The following is a 26,407-nucleotide window of genomic DNA, read 5'->3' on the forward strand; positions in this document are numbered from 1 at the left end:
GTGGGTGAAATCTGTACTTCGTGTCGGTTCACACACGATTTACTTCACAGCGTTTCAAGTTCGTACTCCCTGTTACCTCTGACAGATTTTTCTATTTTTATCTTTTTTCTGGGCCTGTTTCCTCAAACAGCGTACACTTCTTCTGTTGTCCTGTCTCCTCAGGCAGCGTACAATTCTTCTTTTGGCGGGGGTGTTGCCTGCTCGCACACGCACGTCTTTTTCACGCTATTTTTCAAAGCAGACGGTGAGTCGCGCACGTATTTAACATCTGTGCTTGCCCCGTGTGTCACGTACCCCTTCAGAGGTCATTCTAGGCTGTGTGTGACATGCATACGTTCATTTTTGTGTTTCTTGGTGCCACAGCGTAGTGCAGGTTTATTTTTCCACGCACGTGGTCTATGAGGGGTTGCATGCATGTTACCTTTTTTGGGGTGCCTGTGCGTTGCGTGACCCGTCATCTTTCCCCAGGGGTCACATACAGCCTGATAGAGCACTGGGATACGAATTCCATCTAGTACCCTACTCCTTTGACCCCCAATTGCCCAGGACAATAGTTTACTGCAACTCCCATACGCACAACAACATCAGTGCCATTGTTGGGAGGCGAGCACGCGGTAAGGGTGGCAAAGGTGGCCGAGCCTCAAGAGGTGGGCGTGGTGGATACGGTAGGGGACGTGGCCGGGACTTGCAGGGTGCCCCTTGCCCCCCATGTGTGGAGGACCAGTCAGTGACACCCATGCCCCCCGCCCCCTGGTTGAGGGTAACGTGGCTGACACCATCCATGCTCAGCCCTTGTTGGACCATCCCATTGTGGCACCAGACCTGGCACAGGGTGACTCCCAGGCTGACTTCCAGGTCAGCAGGTCTAGGCCACGTGTGGCGGTGCACATTGGTGTCACCAGGCCACGTGGATCAGGGGCAGCTATGTCATCTGCTGCCCCAAGTAGGCAGGGTGTGGAGGCGGCAGGGGCAGCTGCTGCTCCATCCACCCCAGCTCTCACTCACCCAGCCAGGACAGTGTCGGTCCCAGTCCATCCTGCTGACGTTCCCCCTGACTACATCACACTTCAGCTAATGCCTGCACCAAGTCCCATGCTCAGTGTTCATTCCCACACTCCTAGTACACAGTCCACCTGGGCTCCTGCCCCTAGTGTCCAGAGCGGCGTAGGACACTCAGGATTCCCACCACCTTCCAAGCGGAAGAGGAAGAGTGCTCGTCCAGTACAGGCTGATGCCCCACACACGGCTACACAGTCCAGCACCTCGAGGAAGCCTAGCTTCAGTGAGGCCGAACGTGATGCACTTGTGGAGTATGCGTCCGCACATGACCGGGAAATGTTGATTACTGCAGGGTGCAAGACGACACCTGCTCAACGTCAGGCACACTGGCAGACGATCGCAGACATCATAAGTGCCCTTGGAATCGTGAGGCGCACAGCTAATGATTGCTACAATCGCTTGAATGACCTGAAGCGCAGGGTAAAGAAAAAGCTGGCCTCAAGTCATGCCACTACTCTAGTGACTGGAGTTGGGTCTCCAGCAGAGGACATTGAACTCACTCCACATGAGTGCCAGGTGAGGGTGTGTGTGCCTGAGTGGTTTGGGTCACCCATGTGCTTCATCCAATACATTCTGAGCACCAGGATTTGGGTATTGCAGTATCCCTTCTGGCAACAGTAGACATTTAGCCCAACATCAAGCCAGTTGCCCTTGAAGTGTCATCTTGCCAAACCATTGTTGCATATTTTTCTGTGTTCATTCAGGCTGATTGTTTGCATTCCACCACTTTCACTAGGCATTTCTCAGGCCTATTGTCACATGTGTGACATGGCTATGGTACATGCCATCTGTGTGATGGCATGTGTCATGTATGTGTATTGGACATGCCAATCACAGGCCAATGTGTGATGGCACTGCTAGCCAGCATGCAGCAAATGTGTTGATCTTCTATCTTGGTGTCATCAATGTGTGCCATTTGCCTCCCCTTCATACGCAGTGACGGTGCATGCATGGGAGGGTTATAGTCATGTGGGACATGTGTCAATGAAGTACTGGTTCTGTTGCTTCTCAGCCCTAATTGTGTGCCATGGTGCTAATGCCTGTTCCCATTTCTTTTCTTTCATGTCTTTGCAGGGGATGACGCAATTGATACTGCTGGGGTTGTGGAGATGGTGCAGACCCAGGAGGGGTCTCAGGGCCGACCGGGCACCAGTGAGGGATGTGGTGTGGTGGTGGGTGAGAACCCACACTTGCTGCAGACCATTCTCTCAAGGGGTGACTCTGGGTGCACCCCGCCCGAGCTCTATTCAGGTGTCGATTCAGATGATGAGACCTATGTGCAGTCGCAGGTAAGTGTTTCTGTGAGGGATTCTGTTCTGTCCGACCCACCTGCACCAGGGGTGGAACCCTCAATGGGGATGTCAGTGTTGGGAGGTCCGCCTTTGTTGGTTACGGATGCAGGGTCACACCCCGCAACTTCTGATCCTGTTCCTGGGCCAGCAGATCAGAGGGGGAATGCAGTCCTGCAGCCTCAGGCAGTGCCGGCACAGCAAGGCGCAGTTTGCCTTGCCCCAGACAGGTGTGGTGCCCGCCGACGCAGTGGCCGTACGCCACCTGGCAATACCGCATGTGAGCAATCCATATACGGTATGGCAAACCAACAGGAAGCATCAGCTGAGATGATGGCTCAGGCCATGGATAGGGTGGCCACTTCCATTGTCCCCCAGAAAGGCTGATGGAGCAACTACAGCAGGCAACAGACTCCATTTGCCCGTCACACAGGGAGGACATGTTGGCGTCCAACATGGACAGACGGGCGGCACTGGAGACTCTGCGGGAAGCCATTTCTGTAGAGTCCCAGGGCCACAGGGAAGCCCTGAGGGTGGAACTCCGTCACCTCAGGGTGGCTCTTGTTGAACTTGAGGCTTCAACTGACACGAGGACAGAACAGCAGCTGGGGCGACTCACACGTACGCTCTCAGCTGAGATGCAGGCAACTCGGGAGGAGGTCCGGGCATCCCGTGAGTTGTTGCATGGGGACCTCCGCACGATTATCCTCCAGAACCAGACTTTCCACACCCGCATGCTTGCTGCCATGGAGGATCAGACTAGGGCTTTGCGTGGGCTGCCTCCCATAGTGCCACCACCTCCTGATGCAGCTGCAGAGGGTGGGGAGAGCGACAGCAGCGATTCTCCCACAATAGGGTAGCCGTGCAGGCCATGAGCCCATGGAGGTGTTTTTTCTCCACAGAATCCACACAGGTGGGTTTTGGTGTGCACCCTGTCCTCGGACCTCCTGGGTGGTATCCCCCCATACATGGCCATTTTTGATTTTTGATTTTTGAATTTTGAATTTTTTTTCAGTGTGTTGCCTTGTGTGGCTCCCGTGGGCATCCGCTGTATTGTGGCTGGGCACATGCAGGCTTGTCCTGAATTTGGGTCAGATGCTTGGGTTTGTGAGACACACCCCTCCTGCTTCCCGTTTCCATGGGCTTGCAAAGGGTGTGCCCAAGTGACATTGACTTACACAGTGACGTTGGACTCCCATGTGCTGTGTGGTCAGTCTGTAGTCAATACTGTGTATACATTTCTAGTGCATATTGTTGTTGTATTGTACACTGCATGGTGTATTGATATGTGCCTCTGCATCCATCTCATCCTCCTGATTTGCAGGTCCATTCCTCATTTCTTCACAAGGCCGTCTACCTTGGAGATGGAGTCCATGTTGTAAGCAGTGCACCTACAGTTTTGCGTGGCACCAACACTGTACAGTTGGAAGTGGTCGAAGTGCTGGCATTATCAGGTAGTGAGACTACAAATTTTTTGAAATACGTACTGTCATGTTTATGGTAGGCTTGAGGTTGTGTAGCTGATTTGTATTATTGCTAAATATTTGCTCATGTGTGTTGTTGGTCCTGCCTTACTGTGAGCATTTCATGTGTGGCCAGTTTCCATTAGGGACACTGAACTTTGTGACACTTGTGTCATGTTGTGGGGATTACTTTGTTTGATCTCACATTGCATGACATGCCATGGTGTGTTGTGTGGCGGTGCCTTGGAGGGGTTGGGTGACATGGCACTGTTCTCATGTTGTATTTTGCAAGTGGGTATTCATTTTTGCTGCATAGAAGTGTGTATTTTGATGACACTGCATTGGTAGTGTTTGTGTAGGTAGGGATGCACACATTGTAACACTTCCAGGTGAACAATCTCAGGCTGCTATGGTTGTGACAGTTGACTGTCCCTTCATTCATCATCATTGTCTGATTGAGGCATCATTGATTGTCAGATGGTATGTGCCAGGGCTGTGTGCACTCCACGGGGGTGTGATTTCTATGTGAAGTAATTAGCCACCAGCTGCGTACGGGCTGCCTCATCCCGTGCCCTTTCCCCTCCCATGCTCAGCGGGCGTGCATGTGGTGGTTGGGGATGTGGGGGCACCACCATGTCCACAGCCAGGCCCCGGCGTGTTGCAACATTGTGCAGGACACATGCTGCTACTATGATCCTGCACACTACTGGGGGAGCGTATAAAAGCTGCCCGCCAGAACGGTCAAGGGAGCGAAAGCATGACTTGAGCACTCCGAATGTGCGCTCCACTATGCTCCGGGTTGCAATATGGGCTGTTTTGTATCTTACCTCGGGAGGCGTGATGGGGTTCCGAATTGGTGTCATCATGTGGGTGCTCAGAGGGTAGGCACTGTCCCCTGGGGAGGTGGTGATGGGTATCATTAGTGGGGTAGTGACATTACTCTGTATCTGACATGCATACATGTGCAGTGGCATTTATACTCACCAAGCAGCCATGCATCACCATGCCGCCAAGCTTCCATGTCCCGGATTAGGGTTGACATTCTGTCGTGGGTGGACCCTGGAAAGTTGGCATATACTGAGAAATAGAAATCCTGGGCGGCAGTCTGCCTTTCTGCAGGTGTTCTGGGCAGGTATATGTGCCTGCGGACTGATGGGCGTGCAGTGATGATGGCCAACACCTGGTGTAGGCACCGTGACTGCGTGGCCTGTGACACCCCCCCACTATGGCACTTGTCCGCTGAAATGATCTGGTAGCCAAGAAGTGCAGTACATTTAGGACCTTCTCCAGGGGGGTGAGCGCTTGGGAGCAGAGGGTGGGTGATGTGAGGTCATCCTCCCACTCACTGACCAGGTCGAGTATTATGTGAGGTGGAAACCTGTACCTCCCATACACCCGCTCATCAGGCATCCCAAAAAGGCTGGTTCTGGGTGTGAAGATTCTGGCCCTGACTATCCTCCTCCTCCTCCTGCGGTATCCCACGGCCACTGCTGCTAGGAATGGTATATTCATCCTGGCGTATGAGCTTGTTTGTTGTTTGCGCGCACTTTTATGCTGCACGTGTCGACGTACGCCTGCTTCTTGCAAGTCGACGTACGCCAGCTTCATGCTGGCGTACGTGTTTCCGGATTGGACCGTCTTTTTTGGCGCGTTGTAGGCGACTGTGTAAATCTTCCCGCCCATCACAGGAATACACGTAGCCCGCTCTCCCAGGCCCAGTCACGTGTGAAACTTCCCGCGCATCCCTGAAATACACGTACCCAGCCCAATCGCGTGTGAAACTTCCCGCGCACCCCGAAGTACACTTACCCTACTGGAATCGCGTGTGAAACTTCCTGCGCACCCCGAAATACACTTACCCTGCTGGAATCGCATGTGGCACTTCCCGTGCACCCCTGAAATACAGGTACCCAGCCCAATCGCATGTGGAACTTCCTGCGCACCCCGCAATACATCTACCCTGCTGGAATCGCGTGTGAAACTTCCCGCGCACCCCGAAATACACTTACCCTGCTGGAATCGCATGTGGCACTTCCCGCGCACCCCTGAAATACACGTACGCAGCCCAATCGCGTGTAGAACTTCCTGCGCACCCCGAAATGCACGTACCCTGCTGAAATCGCATGTGGCACTTCCCGCGCACCCCTGAAATACACGTACCCTGCTGAAATCGCTTGTGAAACTTCCCGCGCACCCCTGAAATACACACCCAGCCCAATTGCGTGTAGAACTTCCCGCGTACCCCGAAATGCACGTACCCTGCTGAAATCGTGTGTGGCACTTCCCGCGCACACCTGCAATACACGTACCCAGCACAATTGCGTTTGAAACTTCCCACGCACCCCTGAAATACACGTACCGGCACAATCGCGTGTGAAACTTCCCGCGCATCCCTGAAATACACGTACCCAGCCCAATCGCGTGTGGAACTTCCTGCGCACCCTGAAATGCATGTACCCTGCTGAAATCGCGTGTGGCACTTCCCGCGCACCCCTGAAATACACGTACCCAGCACAATCACGTGTGAAACTTCCCGCGCACCCCTGAAATACACGTACCCAGCACAATTGCATGTGAAACTTCCCGTGCACCCCTGAAATACACGTACCCAGCCCAAATCGCGTGTGGAACTTCCCGCACACCCCGAAATGCACGTACCCTGCTGAAATCGCGTGTGGCACTTCCCGCGCACCCCTGAAATACACGTACCCAGCACAATCACGTGTGAAACTTCCCACGCACCCCTGAAATACATGTACCCGGCAAAATCGCATGTGAAACTTCCCGCGCACCCCTGAAATACACGTACCCAGCACAATCGCGTGTGAAACTTCCCGCGCACCCCTGAAATACATGTACCCAGCCCAATCGCGTGTGGAACTTCCCGAGCACCCCAAAATGCACGTACCCTGCTGAAATCGCGTGTGGCACTTCCCGTGCACCCCTGAAATACACGTACCCAGCACAATCGCGTGTGAATCTTCCCGCGCACCCCTGAAATACACGTACCCAGCCGAATCGCGTGTGGAACTTCCCGCGCACCACGAAATGCATGTACCCTGCTGGAATCGCGTGTGGCACTTCCCGCACAACCCTGAAATACACGTACTCAGCACATTCGCGTGTGAAACTTCCCGCGCACCCATGAAATACAGGTCCCTGGCACAGTCGCGTGTGAAACTTCCCGCGCACCCCTGAAATATACGTACCCAGCACAATTGCGTGTGGAACTTCCCGCGCACCCCTGAAATACACGTACCCAGCACAATTGCATGTGGAACTTCCCACGCACCCATGAAATACACGTACCCGGCACAGTCGCGTGTGAAACTTCCCGTGCACCCCTGAAATACACGTACCCAGCACAATTGCGTGTGGAACTTCCCGCGCACCCCTGAAATACACGTACCCAGCCCAATCGCGTGTGGAACTTCCCGCACACCCAGAAATGCACGTACCCTGCTGAAATCGCATGTGGCACTTCCCGCGCACCCCTGAAATACACGTACCCAGCACAATCGCGTGTGAAACTTCCCACGCACCCCTGAAATACACGTACCCGGCAAAATCGCGTGTGGAACTTCCCACGCACCACAAAATGCACGTACCCAGCTGGAATCGCGTGTGGCACTTCCAGCGCACCCCTGAAATACACGTACTCAGCACATTCACGTGTGAAACTTCCCGCACACCCATGAAATACACGTACCCGGCACAGTCGCGTGTGAAACTTCCCGCGCACCCCTGAAATACACGTACCCATCACAATTGCGTGTGGAACTTCCCGCGCACCCCTGCAATACACGTTCCCCGCTTGGCGTTTGCTGTTTGGCAGCCCTGTAAACTCGCCCAGGGTTAGCGCAGCCGTTTGCGCTGAATTGGGACTTTTGATGGATTTTCCTTGCGCGAGGGCGTTCTTGGGGACTTAACTGGCGCTGCTGCAGGGTTGCTGCGCCTCTCTGCGCCACGGCTGGTTTTGGAGGCTAAAATCCATAATACGCTATGCGATGAAATGGAATTTATCGCACGCGGCTGGCGCAGTCTATCGCACGGGAACACTGTGCGCCAGCCGCGTGCGCCACTTTTGTGCGAAATTCCATGAATTACCCCCTTAGTTTATTCATTTATATTGCACACCAGACCCGAAGGTATGAGGGCGTAGGATCAGTATGGTTATTCTCAGCTTGGTCACAATGCTGTACAGAGGATTTACAGTATGTGCATAGGTTAATACAGTTGTGATAGATACTGTGATATGCAGTTTACAATATATACATAATTACATGGAAGCATAAAATGTAGAGGCAGGTCAGTTGTTGGTCGTTGTTCTTTAGCCACTGAATGTAGTTGCGTCTAAAGCGGGGGTATGTTTGGGGGGTCCTTAGAGCTAGTGGCAGGGAGTTCCAGTGTTGGACTGCTTTGCACCTGGAAGCTGTTCCTGCCCAAGTTGGATCTGTTAAACCTGGGAACTGCAAGCAAGTTAGCATTGGATGTTCTGGTGGGCCTGTTAGGGGAGTATCTTTTTATTCTGTCAGCTAAGTAGCGGGGGGCTGCATTATTGAGGCATTTGTGTGTTAAGGAGGCTACTTTGAGTCAGATTTTGTCGGTGGTGGTGAGCCAGTTATGAGATCTCCTGATGTTGGAGATGTGAGTTCTCTTGGGAATGCTAAGCGCTGCTCTAAGGGCATTATTTTAAAAGGTCTGTATTTTGTTAGTAATCTGTTTGTTGGCTCCAACATAAAGGGCATTACAGTAGTCGAGTTTGGATAAAACAATGGTTCTGGCTAGGGTAATGCAGTTCTATGTGGATAGGAAGGGTTTGGCTGCTTTTATAAGCTTACATGTGTAGGCAGTGGAAGAGGCCATAGAGCTAATCTGTTTGTGGAAGGAAAGAGTGGAGTCTAGGTAGATTCCTCGGGTTTTCACTACTTTTGCTACCTTGATGGGGTTACTGTCTATAGTGAAGCTCGAGTAGTTGTGGTCCAGTTTGTTTAGATTGGGGGTGGATCTGAGGATGATAAGTTCAGTCTTGTCATCATTCAGGCATAGACTGTGGGAGGCCATCCATGCCTGGATGAGGAGGTACACCCTGTTCACCAAGCCCAAATCTGTGTTGTAGTCTCCCGTCAGCGGGATGAGGATCTGGGTGTCTTCAGCGTAATTAGAGTAGGTGACACCCAGACCATCAAGATCATCAAACAGGGGCTTTGTGAACACGTTGTACAGGATGGGGGAGACACATGATCCCTGGGGTACCCCACATGTGATGGGTATGGGGTCAGCGGAAGCTGAGGTGGAGAAAACATGCATGGATCTGTTACTCAGGAATGACTCAATCCAGCCGAAGGCTTCTTGGGAGAAGTGGGCAGCCGAGTTTAGGTGGTCACAAAGAATTTTGTGATCAACTAGGTCGAATGCTGCAGAGAGGTCTAGAAGAAGCTGTAAAGCCGTTTTCCCATTGTCTCTCAACGTGCCAATTTGGGCCTTAAGGTCAATGAGAGCTGTCTCTGTCCCATGTTGGGGTTTAAAGCCTGATTGCCGGGTTCCTAGGAGGTGGTTTTGCTCAAGGTATTTTTGTATTTGTTGATAGGCTGTCTTGTCTAATAATTTGAGCAGCAAGGGGACGGTGGTAATGGGTCTTTAATTAGTGGGAATCGTCGCGTCAAGGATGGGTTTTTTGAGTAGGGGGAGGACCCAGGATCCTTTAAGGTTATTGGGGATGGTACCTGAAGAGAAGGAGGCATTGATAAGTTTGCTGTGAACGGTGAGAGGTCTCTAGTGCGTCTTTGATGATTTGGGGGGCAAAGGTCACCTTGACAGTTTGATGATTTGAGGCTGAGAATGATTTTTTCCACTTCTAACGTGAAGACTTTGGAAAAGCTGAAGCGGGAAAGTGGGTTAGGTGTCGTGTTCTGGGGCGTGGGGAGGAGAGTTGGGTGTGTGGGGGTGTTAGTGGAGTTGGTAGACTTAGGGATTCTTTCTTGTTAGAGATTTTGATCTGAAGGCCTGCTACTTTATTGGACAGGGCATTTTGAACACTAGTGCACCATTGTTCATCTTTCACACATGTGTCTGGGACTAGGATGGGTGTTTCCAACTCTTTGATAATGGTGAAGAGTTCCTTAGTGTTGGATCTGGCTTGCGCTATTCTCTGATTGTATGATTCCTGTTTAGCAGTGATGATTTCCTTTTTGTAAGTAGAGACTATTTTGTTGAAGGTCTGATTGTTGATGTCTGTTGGAGATTGTCTCCAAGCTTGTTCTTTTATGCATTTCTCAGACCTGAGGGCTTTTAGATGAGTAGAGAACCATGTGTTCAGGTGTTTTTTCGGCTTATACTTTCTCAGTTTTAGGGGTGCGATAGAGTCTAATGCTGAGCGCATGCTATTGTTGTAGCTTTCTACGAGATGGTGGGGTTGGAGGTAGCTGGGAGTTGGTACAAGGTTTGGAGGATAAGAGGGACGAGTATTTCAGCTGTGATGTTTTTCTTGCTTCTCGTAGGGATAGCAGTGGCTAGTAGGTTATTAGTGATGGGGCTAGCAGCTTTGAGGTTGAAGGCGAGGAGATGGTGGTCGGACCATGGTTGGGGGGTGTTAGCTATGATGGAGGCCACGCAGTTGTGGTCAGCTACCCAGTCCAGGGTTCTTTCTTTGTTGTGAGTGGGGGCGGACACTCTTTGGGTGAAGCCTAGTTCTAGCAGGGTATTGTTGACGAGGGTCGCCTGTGGGTCTTTAGGATCTTTGAGGCCCAAGTTGAAGTCTCCTAGGAGGAGGCTCTGGGAGATGTTTTTAGGTTATTAGTGATGGTGGTGGTGAGGTCTTCCTCGAAGGAACCAAGCGGGCCAGGGGTCTGTAGAGTAAGTGGATGGTTATAGTTTGGGAGTTGGCGGTAGGAAGTTTGGCTGTGAGGGATTCGCATGATGGGAAGTGATTGGTGGTGTCGAGTCTGATGTTGAGGTGTGTTTTGGCAATTATAGCGAGGCCTCCACCTCTGGATTCTGTTCTGTCCGCTCGGATGGATAGTGTAGTAGTCGGGGACGGCTAGTGAAAGAGCAGGTCCAGCGGCTGCATGGAGCCAAGACTCGGTAATGGCTAGGAAGTCTAGTTCTTCTGCTAGAATGAGGTCTGCTGCGTCTGTGGCATGGGCTACTAGTGATCGTGCGTTAATTAAGGCGCCTCGTATGAGAGGGGTGGTAGGTTTGGTATGTGTAGTTGTAGTGGTTAAGTTGTGAACCTTGTGCTGAGTGTTAGTTTGGCCGTGCTTGGGTGTGTCCAAGGGGCGGTTGGTGGAAGGGATCGAAAGCATGGGTAGGGTCCAGTTGGACAATTTAGACTGGTTAGTGTCTCTGGATCAGGGTTCATATATTTTGGGTAGTCTGGCACGTAATTTGGAGTTTCTGGCAGCAAGGCTGCTTGGTATCGAGAGGTGCATCATAGGAGGGCAGGTGGTGCCTGGGGAGGCATAGCTAGAGGTAAGGCTGTGGTGGCTGGACAGGTGGATGAGGAGGAGAATTACTCTCAGCAGTGCTGAGAAGAGGCCTGGTAGGTACATTTCATAGGTATAGGTGGGAGTCAGATGGTAAGGCAAGTAACTGCTAGGTGCATATTGGGTGGCCGGGGTAGTTATTCAGCCAGAGTAGTTGTTAAGGAGTGGGATCACTGGATACAAGTAATATGGCAGCTGAGATTGTCTAGGATCGACAATCACAGAGATGGGCTAAAAGCACTGTGCAGGCAAATGATAACTAGTGTGACAACAGGGTCTGCCTAGATTTGAAAGTCACAGATTGGGCTAAAAACACTATGGGCCTCATTACGACTCAGGCGGTAAGGGTTTTACAGCGGCGTAAACAGCGCCGACCCTTACCGCCTGAGTACGAGGTCCCTTAGCGCCATGGCGGACTTAACACCTGCTTTTAGCAGGTGTTAAAATCCATGGCGCTAAGGGACCATGGAGTTAATTACGCCACCGTAATTTACGGTGGCGTAATTAACGCCTTCCCCACTCCCATTATGCCCTATCGGGCAAAAATGGGAATGGGGAAGGGTAAATGGGGATTGGGGACTTACCGCCCCGCCAAACTCGGAATGGGGCGGTAAGTCCGCCAACCACCATGGCGTAAACGTAGTTTACGCCATGGTGGTAAAGTCACGGCCCAGGCGGTAACTTACCGCCTGGGTCGTAATGAGGCCCAATGCAAACAAATTATAATATGACATCAATGACTACCTAGGTTTGACATTCAAAGACTGGGCTAGGTACAGTATTATCATAGAGTGGATGATAGTTTGTTCTACTTCCTAGAGGCTCCTGGAGGCATAGGTCACAATCGCCCGCAGACTGTTGCTACCTGGGGTGTTCTGGTCTAAGATGGCACCCAACCCCACCGGCTGGCATCAACCGTTAGCTTGGTATATTTTGTTGGGTCAAAGTAGGTGATACATTCTGCTGATCCAATTTCTCTTTTGGTGTGCATGAACGCTACTTCGCAATGGCGATCCCATTGAAACTCCTTGCCTTGTTTGGAAAGGTCCCTCAGTGGGGCATAGATGGTGCCAAAGTCTTTCAGGTACTGGCTGCAATAGCTGGCCATGCCCAAAAATGAATGCACCTCACCTACACCCTGTGAGAGCGAGATCTTAGTGATAGACTCTACCTTCCCTGGGTCGAGGCTCATTCCACTTGGCGAGAACACGTGTCCAAAGAATTTGAGATTCCGTTTGTGAAAGGCACATTTCTCTGGGTTCAATGTCAACCCTGCTTGGGATAATGCCGTGCAGATGTCGTGTAATGCTTGATCATGTTGTTTCAGGTCTTTTCCAAAAACCAAAATGTCATCACTGTAATTAAAACAGTTTTGTATATGACGAACCACTCTCCTGACACTCTCCTGGAAGATCTCGGCTGCGGATGATATTCCAAAACGGAGTCTTTTGGAGCAAAATAGTCCATCATTAGTTGCAAACGTTGTTATATATTGTTACTGTTCATCCAGTTTGATCTGATGATATCCTTCGTATAGGTCCAATTTGGTGAATATGGTGGCCCCATTGAGCAAGCTGATCATACCATTTAAGTGTATCCCTGGATGTCTCTCACGTTCAATGGCTTTGTTTGCTTGCCTCATGTCTACACAGACAGATTGCATTGAATGTGCCTTGTTTGTGGACAGCTACCAGGTGCGAAACCCAGGGAGTGGGACCACAGGCCGGTTCTATTATGTCTTCTCTTAGCAGACACCTGATTTACTCCTCCACTTGTGGTTGAAAATGGATCGGTATCCTTCTGGGATGTTGGGCAACTGGTGCAACAGACTCGTTGATGTGAAGAGTCACTGGTTTCCCTCTCAAACATCCGAATCCTCTGAATAGCTCTGGGAATTGCTCATGGATTGTTCCCTCAGGTCTCATGGCATATGTTACAGCAGCAATTCCCATTTCCACAGCCATTGGTCTCCCCAGGAGATTGCTTCCCAGTACTTTCCCTTGAAGAACATGCAGTTCCGCTATGGCAAGCCGCCCTTTGTAGTTTAGCTCCATTGTGAATTTCCCGTGAATAAGAGAGGGTCCTTTTGTGGCAGACTGAAATACCTTGAGCCCTGATGGCATCAACGTAGGTGGGACACTATCTTGCGGTACTCGGATATGCACATGATATTTAACGTGGCTCTGGTGTCAATGACAAACTTAGCTGGATGCTGTCCTACCTTGATGTCAATTTCTCCTACTGCAGCAGTCACTACGTCAGACTTCATATATGCATATTCATGTTTGTTTCTTACTTGAGAGGGCGTGGGTGATGAAGATTGGCGTGTGACTTGTCGGACATAGTTCGCCAAGTTTCTGTGGCGTCCTCATCCCTTCTGGGCCCTGCTATGCGCGAGTTCGACTCGGGTCTCCTGCCTAGGCTGGCACTTACTTGCATGCGGTTTAGCGGCGTTTTACACACCCTTGCCATATGATTTTCTCTCCCACAATTTACACACCTCTGTCCAAATGCAGGGCACTTCACCCCTTCATCATGCGGAAATGGTAGGCCACATGTGTGGTATCTTCCTGTGGTCCCATATCTTCGTGCAGGTGGATCGGCGCCAGTCATGCTCCTTCTGCCTGGCCTGCTTTGATACGCTTGTTCTCTCACCGACATTATTTCAGTCTCTATTTGTGCTGCTTAATTATCTGCTCTCGCTTCTGTTAGAACCATTTGCTGGATGGTGGCGAGGGGAAGGGGTTCACGAATTAGTTTCTTTCTGAAAGTGGACGAGAGGCATCCTCTTATAATTCGCAATCTGATAGCATCTTCATTTGTGAACTTATGGAAATGGCAATGAGCTACTGGCTTGCGCCCATTGACTCCCCATTCAGTTGACTGGCTGTATTGAACGTGTGCCTCTCATGGTCGATGTTTCTCTGGGGGTCGAAGTAGGTGCTGAATGCTTGCTTCAGTCCCTGGTATGGACCCGTCATCATCAGATATGTTGCCTCTGAGGGCATCGGGTTCATGGGAGGCCTCCCAGTCATTTTGGATTTTGGGTGAAAATCCAGCAGCTCACTACGTAAGAGAAGTCACGGGGGCACTTGTTGAAGCTCACTTTCTGCAGCCCCAAATTTGGAATGAGACCCAAAGTGGTTTACTGCTGAATGTGAAGCTTGTGACCGTGAATATGCAAATTTCTTTTCTTCTCATTTATAAGCCAGAAAGCTAATTCTAATGACGAATATCCTTCATCGGCATGCCAGTGTGCAAACAGCAACATAAAGCTCTGTGGGCGGGCATTACATGTTCACTTTGGGGTTTATTGTGTAATCACTATTAATATTATTATTATTATTATTATTATTATTATTATTATTATTATTATTATTATTAACATTATTCAATGTCGGTACAGGGGCAAAACGGATATGCACCACTATCAGAAAAAGGAATTGATAATGTGCTACAAATGCTGGTGAAAATGCTAATTTTTATCCCACCATTTCGCCCTAATATCTTGCCCAACTTCATCAACATATTTTGGGCCCGATTCATGGAATTATTTTTGCAGTAAATGGGGACATTGCATTCAAAACTGCGTGCAAAATCCTGTTTGTCGATTCATGGAATCGACAGCGTGGCACTTTTTTGTACTTTGTAGGGACTTCATGCAGGCTAAGCATTTCTCTGCGAGTGGCCGAGTGCCTTGCGTGAGACACGCCGCAGAGCATGGGCGTGGCTTGAGCAGAGGACTGGGAAGGGGGCGGAACTCGTAAAATGAGGAAGAACAAGGGAAAAGGTTAGCGTAACAAGGGACGGCCCACAGGCTGTCCATCGCAGGCCCAATAATGAACAGAACGATACTCATTCATGGATCCGACCAAGCAACCTCTTGTAAGGGAAATTGCCACTAAAAGCTCTCATTCTATCTGCCACCCTAAGGCAGGCGTACAGACACTTACGCATAGGATTCACCACGCAGAGGTAAGATCGGGTGTCGGCTTTAGGGGTGCACGTATTTTGCCGGGGTTCTGATCTAACTTAGGGTTGCGCATACGCAGTGTAGCCGGGTGCACAAATGGTTTATGGGGTTTACCTCGCACATTTTCTGAGTTTTACCCGAGTTATGATAAATCGTATGCATGTTGTTGGGGTACTCTCAACAGTTAAGGGGGCCCCTGCGCAGGGTCCCTGAGATGCAGGGCTTCTTGCGTGGGACCCCCCTCACTGTTTTAAGGGTGCAGGTATTCGCGCCTTGGATGCACCCAAAGGTAATTGTTTCTGGTTGTTTTTGCTTTGTGTGGGGGGCATGTAGGAGGTTTTCCGGATGCGACTTCGCTATACGGTTACATTGCGCAAACAATTCCATGAATACGTAGAGAGTGCAGAAAAACCTCTACGTGCAGAGTCGTTCTCGGAGCACGGCATTGCAGGATCTCTGCACACTATTTCATGAATTGGGCCCTTTACCTTCATTCCTCAGTGCATTTCTGTCTACCACAGATTCATAGCATGAATTACTTTGCAAACATAAAGTGTCTAGTAACCTGTACTCAGTCATTTGACACCACTATCTATTAACATTTATAAAAATGCTTACGTGCGTAGTTTATACGGGGAGCCATCCACAAAATACCACGTGCCCTCGGACGCCTGGTCTGTGAGTCCAATCCAGTAGTAGGCCGTACCTCTCATAGTGGCGAGATATCCCTACAAAATAAAGTTAGGTTAGACCTGCTGGAAGGTAGCAATGTTCAAGATATTTGTGGGATACAGACATTGCACTATGAGGAAATGTCTAATTCCTGAGCTCTTTAATTATTAGACCAAAATGACCAGCAAAGTGGCCTTAACCTTCCTTTGACCCCTTTGTGAAATTAAAAGAAGTGACATCACACAAACACTCACTTCTTCTGTTATGAGTTTAGCACGGTGACATCATAAAGCATTTGACAATGACGATGACACAAGAAGTGATAAAACAACTCTAAAAACATGTGAAAATATATAAATAACTCTAATATAGAAGCAGAAGAACAGGGCAACCCTCAATTTTCCACAAACGGCCATCCCAACCATACTTCTCTTAGTATTTTAGCATCATCCCATCCTCAATACTTCACTGCAGGGAGGAAAAAACAGAAGAAAGACCCTTTCTGTCTATGCCCCAAGACTCTGAAACCTCCTCCCAGCCCAGACTCACCACCTTGTTGCTACATTTCAGGAAGACTACCAAGACCTTCCTCTTCTAGGAGTGTTCCGAACTAACACCTAGCTCGCACACCCTCCACTCTCCACCCTACCTTAGACTAGGTGGATCAGCACTGTTTCCTCCCCTTGTTGCTTCTAGATCCGTTGCTGCCAAATTGCCCGCCAACCAGCTCACCTATTTTTAGCACCATGTTCCCTTGTATCTTTTGCTACCCTCACCCTGTTCTTCCACCTGTGATTTATAAAGTGCTCTGTTGCTTCCCAAAGTTTGGTCCCCACTCAATAAAAACCTTGAGTATAATAACACCAATAATAATAAGTGTACTTTTCTGAGTGCCTTTCACTTTTCCATCCCATACCCTCTTTGAGAAAGTAAACATGATGAGTTTTATAGAAGCTGGCTATACGTAGTGAATAGATTGCCAGCAGAGCCGCCATTGTATAGAAGCAGGACCTCTGTGTCATGAATTTAATAAGCTCGGACCCATGAAGAAGAAACAAAACGAGAACTGTGTCAGAGCAAGAATTAGCTGAGATCATGGAAATGAGTGGCAAGGCTGTCTTGCCTGGTACCAAAGCTGAAGGCAGCCAAGACTAGTTTTATTCATTTAAGACATTTAAATGCAGCTTTGAGTTCCAGAACTACTATAGTGCGTGCTCATAGTCCCTTATATTCCCAGAGACAAAGATACTCGACAAGGCCAAGTTCAAAGACAATCTTCATGGCAGAAGGCTTGAGTGATGAGAGACGTTGGGCTAAATGGGTGGGGAGGTAAAGTCAAGTCCACCTCCTGGCAGCTGAGTCTGAGCTCACATGCTGCTAAGTGAACCGAATGTTCCAGACATGGCACGAGTGTGCCAACCAATTGTAGAGGGCCGTACACTGAAGGACCTTATAGTTTGAGAGCCAATGATATATGGCGTCCTTACTGGTATAGAAGATGACACATTTTAGAGGTAGGCACACGTTGTACACCTGACAGTAGATATCCAATTACAACCTTAACCCTTATAGAAAGTATACTTAGATGTTCCCCTTGAACATATCACAACCCTTCATAGGTTTTTCTTATTTGCCACATAGTAACATCATTTATGACAAATCTTTTGTATGTAATTGTGTTTTTATGTGAAATGCATTGAGAGAACTGAGCGAATGACCATTGATGTCCGTTGTAACTCCCTGTTTTAGATAATTGATATTAAACAGTAAACTTTGCCATCTTCCTGAATAGGTTCGATTATTTGGTGTCAGAGTTATTCTGCATCTCATCCACTGCATGTGTGTTATCAAAAAGGCTCTAAGCTCAGGTGGAAGCACTGCGGATGGTTCAAGATCCAAACTAGTTTGTCCCCAGTTTTTCGGACGATCGAGAATCCTCTGCCATTAGCCGGAAGATCGCAGGTTTTCCTGTGGAGAGCGAACGAAAAGAAATAAACTTGCAAGAAGGACGGAGCCAGTGGGCCGGACCCCCTTTGACGAAATTAGTGCCCAGTTTCCATGGGTGCTGTGTGGATGGAGGGTGCAGTGATCAGATTTTAGAGAGGAGTCGATACCGAAGGCCTTAATTCAATTATTGAATGAATGGTGAGTAGACTAAGGGGATTGGCAAATTAAGGGGATGAGGTGTGATAATTTTGAGTAACGGGAAACATTGTATAAAGAGAAGAGAAAGCGCCTAGCGTCCTAAACTCAAGAGAGTTTCAGAAGGAGACATCTCAAATCCCAACGAGGGTAGAGTGAAAAATACAACGCGTAAACAGATTAATGAAAGATGATGTCTGAAACCCTGTATGAGGTATTAAGAAAAGGCAAGGGAGGGAAAAGTGTGATCATGACGTTTATTAATCTGTAAAGTTGACTAGTCTGTCTGTTTGTTTTGTTGAGTAAAAATATGGAAGAGCGCTAGAAGTTGTGAAGTCATTAAAAAAGTCTAGGAGCTATAGGGACTACCTAGTGAAGATGTTGGTACCAATCCAGAGTTAGAAATAGCTAATCTACAAATAGAGGCTTGAGTGGCGATTGATGGCGCCCGCTCATATTTGTTGTTTTGAAAGGCATCGAAAAAGTGGTGATTTAAACAGAGCTCAATGTATATTCATAAGTCTGGTAAGTATTGACAGTCAATCAAGACTTGTCATCATGGGAGACACTCCTCTTATGCACTTATGTAAGACACTGCCAAAACACATGCCTAAGCTGAGACAGTATAGTGTGGATGGGGGAAAGGCACAGCAGATAAGATGTTCATGCCATGGCCACAAGGGGGATCACTGTCAAAAGTGGTATTGCAACACATGACCACATACTTGCACGCTGCGTACACGGGGAAGAAATTAGAGAAAAGATTAGCTATTTTAGCGCTTTGGAAAATGTATCAGGAAGCGATGGAGGATCCACCACCTGAGGAGTGGATGCTTAGTCAGCGTAAGGAGGAAGGTGTTGAGCCCTCAGCTCTCCTTACGTTGCCCTAAGTGAAAGACGCTAGTGCAGAAGAAGTAGGAGTGTATCCTTTAAAGGAGTTGAAAGAGAGCAACGGGGTATAGTAATCCAATAAGAAAAACAAAGTGATCAGTAAGACCATGAAAGACAAAGAGGAAAAGAGTGAGTGATCGAATATATCGACAGAAATAGAAAGAGAGATTAAGAGATGGAATGGTGAGAAGGATAAAGCTGACGAGGTATTGCTTGTGCAGAAAAAAAAGGATGAGAGGACAGATATTTCTTAAATTAGATGGGAAAACCATTGAGGAAGTTAGGCAAAGGGAAGATAAGGACGAACAAGATAGAAGAGATAAATAACGAGAGGAGAGATTGAAGGAGGATGAACAGAAAAGGAAGAGCGGGGGCGACGAGAACAGATATATCAGGAGAAGCAACAAAAGAAAGAAGAGTGGGCAGAAGAACAGAGAAAATATGACAATAGACAGCGATAGACGACAGGGATAGAAGAGAAAGGGAAATAGAAGAGGAGGAATGCAAAAAATTAAGGGACAAAAGAATACATAGACGAAGGGAAGGAGTAAGGAGGGAATAACAAAGGCAAGAGGAATACAGAATTAGAAGAGATGCAAGAAAACAAAGAGAATTGGATTAAGAAATAGAACAAAGAAGGAGACAGCGGAGTCTTGATTCCAGTCTCATTCATAGAGAACCAGTAGGGCCAAGCCCAGAGATACGATGGGCTAGAACAGAAGATTTTCTTCCAATGAAAGAAGTAACATCAGGGGCATCTAGAGTAACATTAGACAAAGAAAGATTTGATGTGGAAAGCATTGAGACAGAATTGATAAAGCCTATCAACAGTTGAGACAAAATAGTGAGCATGAAACTCGTGGGAGCGATGATCAATCCCTGATGCCTCAATTACAAAGAGAGGAGAAAATCCTGTTCAGTAATGAACGTCAAACATTGTCCTGAAGTAGACTGAACTTAGATAGGGGCGAAGGGGATGATAGTCATACTAGTTGGGGACAAGAAATGTCAGATGAGGAAAGAGAGTTGGTCCTCGAGACAAGAAGGGGGAGCAGGTGCACTTCTGAAGGAAGCCTGCAAATGGATAAAGAAGTAAGATGGTCAGATCTGGAACAACCTAAGGACAGGACGCCAGATCCTATACCATATCCAGAAGGTCCCGAGGACGATTGTGTAGTGAAAAGGGAGAATCACTGTCATATGTGAGCATGTTAAGATCGCTACCACCAAGGAGATGATGGTCAGGGATAATCATCCCTGCTATATATAGGCTAACGATGGGAACCGACTGTGGGTTGGGGTTTACACATTTTCCCTTACTGGAAAAAGGGGGAGCAAGACCACAGTATATTCATTGTCACAGATGGACAACGATCATTTAAGGTGAAAACTCCATAGGGGACATAAAAGGTCTCCTGGCAGCTATTCCTGGGGAGAGAGCTGATGACATTTGGAGGAGAGCAGGGTTTGAAAACAGCACAAAACACAACGCATGACAGAGCGCCGTTTAATAATTGTAGAGCAGATGTCTGGAGGGCTCTCAGGGTGACTGTGACACATCAGATATTATGACACGCAAAATGAAGGAAGATGAAGACCCTATTGCTTACATTCAGGACCTTCAAGAGTAATGGCAGTTTGCTGTTCTGTGGGAAATAACAGTGGCATTATGTTACCACATTTTATGTCAGGGGTTGCCTGAGCTAGTACAGAGACAAATGAAGAAACATCTGGGAATGAAAGCTAAACCATGGGCTGAGATAATGTTGACGATAGTGCATCACTGTCGGCGGCTGCAAGAGAAAAATGAGGCTAGGAAAATTGAGAAAGCCAAGTTAGTAATATGCCATAGATGGGGCGGTATTAACAAGTAGAAAAGGATTGGGAATGCAGGAAGCATGGCTACATTGCAGGTGAATAATCAGCGCTTGATGGATCAAGGTGGATATGGGGTTGTGCCACAAGGCAGAAGTTTTGGCTATAGAGGAAGTGGGGATTCCAAAATAATCAAGGTGGGTTTCACAGTGTACCGAATGAGAATCAGAATATCCATGGAGGATTTAACCAAGGGGGACTTGTTAGACGAGCGCCCCCACTATGTTGAAATTGTGGGATGACAGGGCAAAGGAGTCTACCGAATGGTCAATTCTTAAGAGGGGTGACAGCTTATCCTCTACCATATAGCACACAAACTACGGAAGGGTATGCCCAAGATCACACAGTGTATCAGACACAAGCGTCACAAGTACAGCAGGAACCACAGCAAGAGCAAGTACAGATGAATCCACCACAAGGGCAATCGCACCAAGCTCCAATGCAGACAGAACAGTATGCTAACACAGGACAAGTGTTGATACCCAGAATAGGAGGTGTCATTGTGGTAGGAGGATCTCTTTACACAGGGACTGGGATGAGTCTGTACCCACAATAGGACAGTTCACACAGAAACTTGATGTGTTCAGTACTATCCGTGACACCAGAACCCCAAGAGGAACCAAGGGTCGAAGTGACGCTAGGTGGCAAATCATTTTCTTTTTTAGTAGACACTAAGGCTGCTCGTTCTTGTATGCGCGAGGGAAAATATCCGATGTCGGGAACTGCCATGAATGCTCAAGGGTCCTCTGGAGCTGCAAGTCAAGTTCCTTTACTGATGAATTACCAATCTCTATCAGAGAATGTCTGTTCCTTTGTTATATTCACGACAAACACCAGTTAACATTTTAGTAAGGGACCTAATTACAAAACTTAACATGACGATTTCATTCACTGATCAAGGAACAGTGTGCTCCACTCCAGGAATACACAATTTAAACGTGGGCAAATTTATACTGGCAGACACAGGGCAAGTGGCTCTGCGAGGCATTCCATTAGATCCAGAGGTTTTTCTATATGGAGTGAGCATTCAATTGACATGTCCACCTGGCTTAGTGGGAAAATTGTGAGGATACCTGATGAGTTCTTGTTCAGACCACAGATACCAATGGACGAAGAGGGGGGGGACAGACAATCTCTACAGAATTAGAAGCAGCCATAGTATGAAGGAATATGGCAATGCTTGAAGGAATGGATGAAGAGGGTAGACCATGGAGAACAGTAATAGCTCTCGAGGAAGGCTATAGACTGACTAACATTACTGAAGATGTTTAGGGAAAACCAAACAGACAATGAAGTGGTGTTCTTTATGAGCATCACATACTGGATAAGAATACAAAAAAAGGGAAATCCCACAGCAAACGGCGATAATGCAGCAGCGTCCCGCATACTGTCAGTAAGACTTGGAGAAGGTGCCATGCGTTCTATGGAGTACAGGCCCTTATGACGTAGGTTTATTAAAGGGAATAGGGGAGGTTAAAATAAAACTGAGGCCAGGAGCAATTTTACCTCGAGCAAGACAATACTCCATGTCTCGAGAGGCAGATGAGGGTATATTTCAGACTATTTCACCACTGATGAAACAAGGAATTCTGGTGCCATCAGAATCGTCATGTAATACTGCAGTGTATCCTCTCAAAATATCTAAAGGAGGGTTGTGGAGTTTCATACAATTTATGAGTCCGATTAACCAGATTGTAGCGGCAGAGTTTCTTTAGTCCCGAATCCAGCGACAATACTATGTAGTATCCCAGTTGAATCTCGATAATTCATGGTGTTTGATTTGAAAAATGTGTTTTTCTCGATCCCGCTAGACAAAGACTCACAAGACCTGACTTCCTTTACATTCCGCCAAACTCAACTGAAACATACTCGCTTGCCCAAGGGGTATTATGAGTCCCCATCGATCTTCAACAGAGTCCTACAGGTGGATTCAGGCAACATTGATCTTAAGAGTGCAGAGATACAATACGTAGATGCCATTTTAGTTTGTAGCACCACAGAAGATGAGTGCAGACAGGATTCTATTCATGTATTGACTATTCTAGCAGTCAAGGGATATAAGCTGGACAAAGAGAAGTTACAATATTGCCAAGAAGGGCAGTTTATTTCACATGAAGGAAAGAAGGTGACACCTGGGAGAGCAGAGGCAATTATGAAAACCTCGAAGCCAAGTACAGTGAAATAGATGCAACAGTTCTTGGGGATTATGCTACCATGTTAGAGCATGGGTGTTTGATTACAGTTCATACACAAGAGCACTTTAGCACGCTTTAAAGAAAGCATAAGGGAATAAAGTAAAATTGAATGGACTGAGGAAGTGGAAGAAGGGTTTGAGGAGCTGAAAAAAGCAATTTGTACGGCTCCTGTTTTGGGAACTCTCAATTATGCGGAGGAATTTTATTTGTTTTCACATGCAAATGGCACAGTCATGACTGCGGTACTCACACAGAGGACTACATTGGGGTACAAGCCTTTAGCATATTATAGTGGGATTTAGACCCAGTTATGAGAGGACACTTTCCATGCGAACAGCCATTGGCAGCCACCACATTCACAAATGAGAAGTCTAGAAGTATTGTAATGGCATGCTCTATGACTCTCTTTGTGGAGCATGCTCGATTTGCCATTTTAGAGAAACCCAAAGGTACATTGACATCCCAAAGAGCTTCAGTTTATGAAGTAATGATTTCAAACCCAACAAGTAAAATTGTGAGATGTAAAATAGTGAATCCTTCTACATTTATAGCTGAGCCACTAGCAGAAGGTGATCAGGTGCATGATTGTGCTAATTATGTTGAATTCTATGATGACATACCCTGTGCGAAGGAAAATGCTTTAGCAGGAGGGGAAATTCTCTTTATTGATGGTTCTTTGAAAATTGATCAGACTAGTGGGGAAATGCATTCAGGCACTGCAGAAATAAGACACAGATTAAATGGAGGATTAGAAGTTGTAGCAAGTGCAAGGCTACCGTCTCACTTTTAGCGTAAGCAGCAGAATTAGTAGCGCTTATTGTTGCAATCAAGAAACATGTAGGGCAGGAAGTGACGGTGTACAGTGACTCTGAGTACGTGATGTCAACCGTACATGCAGGATTGTCATGTTGGAAAAGGATGGCTACTTCCATGCGGATGGCACTCCAGTACAGCACGCATCCTTATTGCACAGACTTAGTATGGCACTGCAACTCCCAGTAGCCATAGCGGTCATAAGTGCGCACCGAAGTGAACAGACTTTGTCTCTTGTGAGAATGAAGCCGCAGACGTAGAATCCAAAAGGGTTTCATATTTCCCTGATATTTCGAGTTTTGATACTGACCATGATAAAGAGAAAGTAGTTATAGCCCTAGTAGTACAAGAAGGGTTTAATACATTGTCAATAACCCAATTAATGGAGATTCAAGGAAGTGCACCGCATGATGAGCAGAAATTATGGAAACAAAGGAGGTGTTCTTTGTCCCCCACAGAAGCATTATGGCGAGAAGACAGCACTGGAAAGCCAGTGATGCCAGTAGCATTATTAAAGGTTGCACTTCAGCAGCTGCATTACCCCACACATGTAGTTAGGGAGAGTCTTGCTGCAACGATTGCAGAAGACTGGTTCTTTCAGAATCTGTTGGAACACGTTGCACTGCTTATGGTAAATTGCTTCCTGTACCAAAGGTTTACTGCCGGGTATACACTGAGAACAACTAGAGGGGTCATACCTTGACTGAATGGTCCATTTCAGCATTTACCCATTGACTATGTGGTTATGCTACAAGTTTGTAATGGACATAGGTATCTATTTGTGGTTTGTCCCTTTTCTAGGTGGATTGAGGCAGGTCCGTGTACACACCGTGATGTCACTTGTTCAGCAAAGTTTTTAGTGTGCAAAGTCTTCCGGAGATGGGGTGTGTGTGAAGTGCTGAGATCTGACAATGGGCCACATTTTGTCAATAAGGTGTTTGAACAAATAGTGCATTTATTGAATATAAAACACTAGCTTTCTTCTGTTTATCACCACAGGCAAACGGGATATGTTAGAGATTCAACGGCCTCCTCAAGGAAAGGATTTAGCTTTATATGCCCTTCGGAATCAGACCATCACTTCACCCCTCACAAACTAGTGACAGGACGGTGAATGAGAACGCCTCTTACACCTCCATCTAGGAGTAGAAGTGATGCCCAGAGTGTAGCTAAGACTTTAGGTCATGAACTGCACGATTATCTGACATGTACGACCTCTAGCATCTCTCTAATTTCAGATCACCTCAAGCGTTAGGGCTGTCGGTTTCAGAACACAGATGAAGACAATTCAACAACCAGCACAGATGAACTTCTATCTGCACCCAAGTTATATGTTGGTGATTTGATTCTTATAAGAAATCTTACCCGCAAGTGGCACGAGCTGCGCTTTCATGGCCCTTTTTGTGTCGAAAATATAACTCCTCCAGCAGTAAAGGTCCAAGGGAGATGAGCTTGGCTTCACTTGGGCGATGTGAAAGCTTATAGACCTACCCTCCCATTGCTGATCCAGAAGCAAGACAAGAAGAAGAATTTCAGCTTGTGCAGACTCGTTCGATGACAAAGAATTACGATAAAATGATCAGCTGATAATGCAGTTTTTGCATTTGGACTAAGATTCTATTGGATACAGCTTATAGATATTTTAGCAGGAGTGCAAACCCTTGCTGAGAATCTTAGGTATTTAGAAAGATGAACTTTAGAAACAAATTGAAGTGTCCAAATTATACCCAAACATCAGTTCGTGATCAGAAAATGGAAACGAGAGCAGTATCCAGATTCATTTCTTGGTGCATACTTGTTTCTAAATAGTAAACCCTATGGTATTCACAGATAGTGATGTGCATCGGCTTCTGCTTGCTGTTTTTATATTTACACTTCAAGCTTATCCTGCTCTTGTCAAAAAAGACGTTGATGTTTGCACTTTTTTACAGGATCCTAAGAATGGCCCTGTGGTAAGGAGACTCTTGATTGTGATAAATGACTCGATTTTAAGCTACACATATAAAGTAATTTGGGAATTGTATTAAAAATGAGAAATGTAGATACTTGCACAGTTCTTGGGAATGAACAAATGCCACAAATACTAGGATGGTGAAAAAGATGGAAACCACTGTTCTTGTGCTAATTATATACCTGCACGATTTCTGCTCCACACTTTTCACAGTCTCTATCACATTAGTACTTCCACTGAGGTAGAACCCTCTATGGTCCCCCTCATTACAGGAGCTGCCTCTAATTGCCTTACTACCACTGAGATGAAAACTCTCATGGCCCCACCAATAGGAGAACTGCTTTGGATTTGCTTTTGTATTACACATCCATTATATTTGGGAGATGTAAGAGAAATGCAGAGGAAGATAATGATGGGATAATGGGATAAATAGCTACTTAGACAATGCAGCACACTTGGGTAATAACATGTGAAAAAGGTGGGAGAGAGAACGTCTAAAGAAAGTTGTTACCCCTGCACTCTCATTCCCTATGCCATGAATACAGTGCAAACTTTAATTTCCTGAGAGATGTCAGGTGTCTCGTTCATCTTGAGGCATGT

At 47.3% G+C, this 26,407-nt stretch overlaps 1 protein-coding gene across 2 annotated transcripts in view; it reads right to left on the reverse strand.

The window, feature by feature from the left end:
* Nucleotides 1–26,407, reverse strand: part of LOC138515668 (C-type lectin domain family 4 member F-like) — a 281,439-nt gene that overhangs the window by 40,533 nt on the left and 214,499 nt on the right. For both annotated transcript variants that reach the window (XM_069630351.1, XM_069630350.1), the window contains one exon: nucleotides 15,887–15,996. In XM_069630351.1, the coding sequence (XP_069486452.1) occupies nucleotides 15,887–15,996 (110 nt within the window). The remainder of the gene's footprint in view (nucleotides 1–15,886; nucleotides 15,997–26,407) is intronic.

The sequence above is a fragment of the Ambystoma mexicanum genome, chromosome 6q (assembly GCF_040938575.1).
Source record: "Ambystoma mexicanum isolate Mex_15411 chromosome 6q, UKY_AmexF1_1, whole genome shotgun sequence".
In the NCBI taxonomy this organism is placed as follows: domain Eukaryota; kingdom Metazoa; phylum Chordata; class Amphibia; order Caudata; family Ambystomatidae; genus Ambystoma; species Ambystoma mexicanum.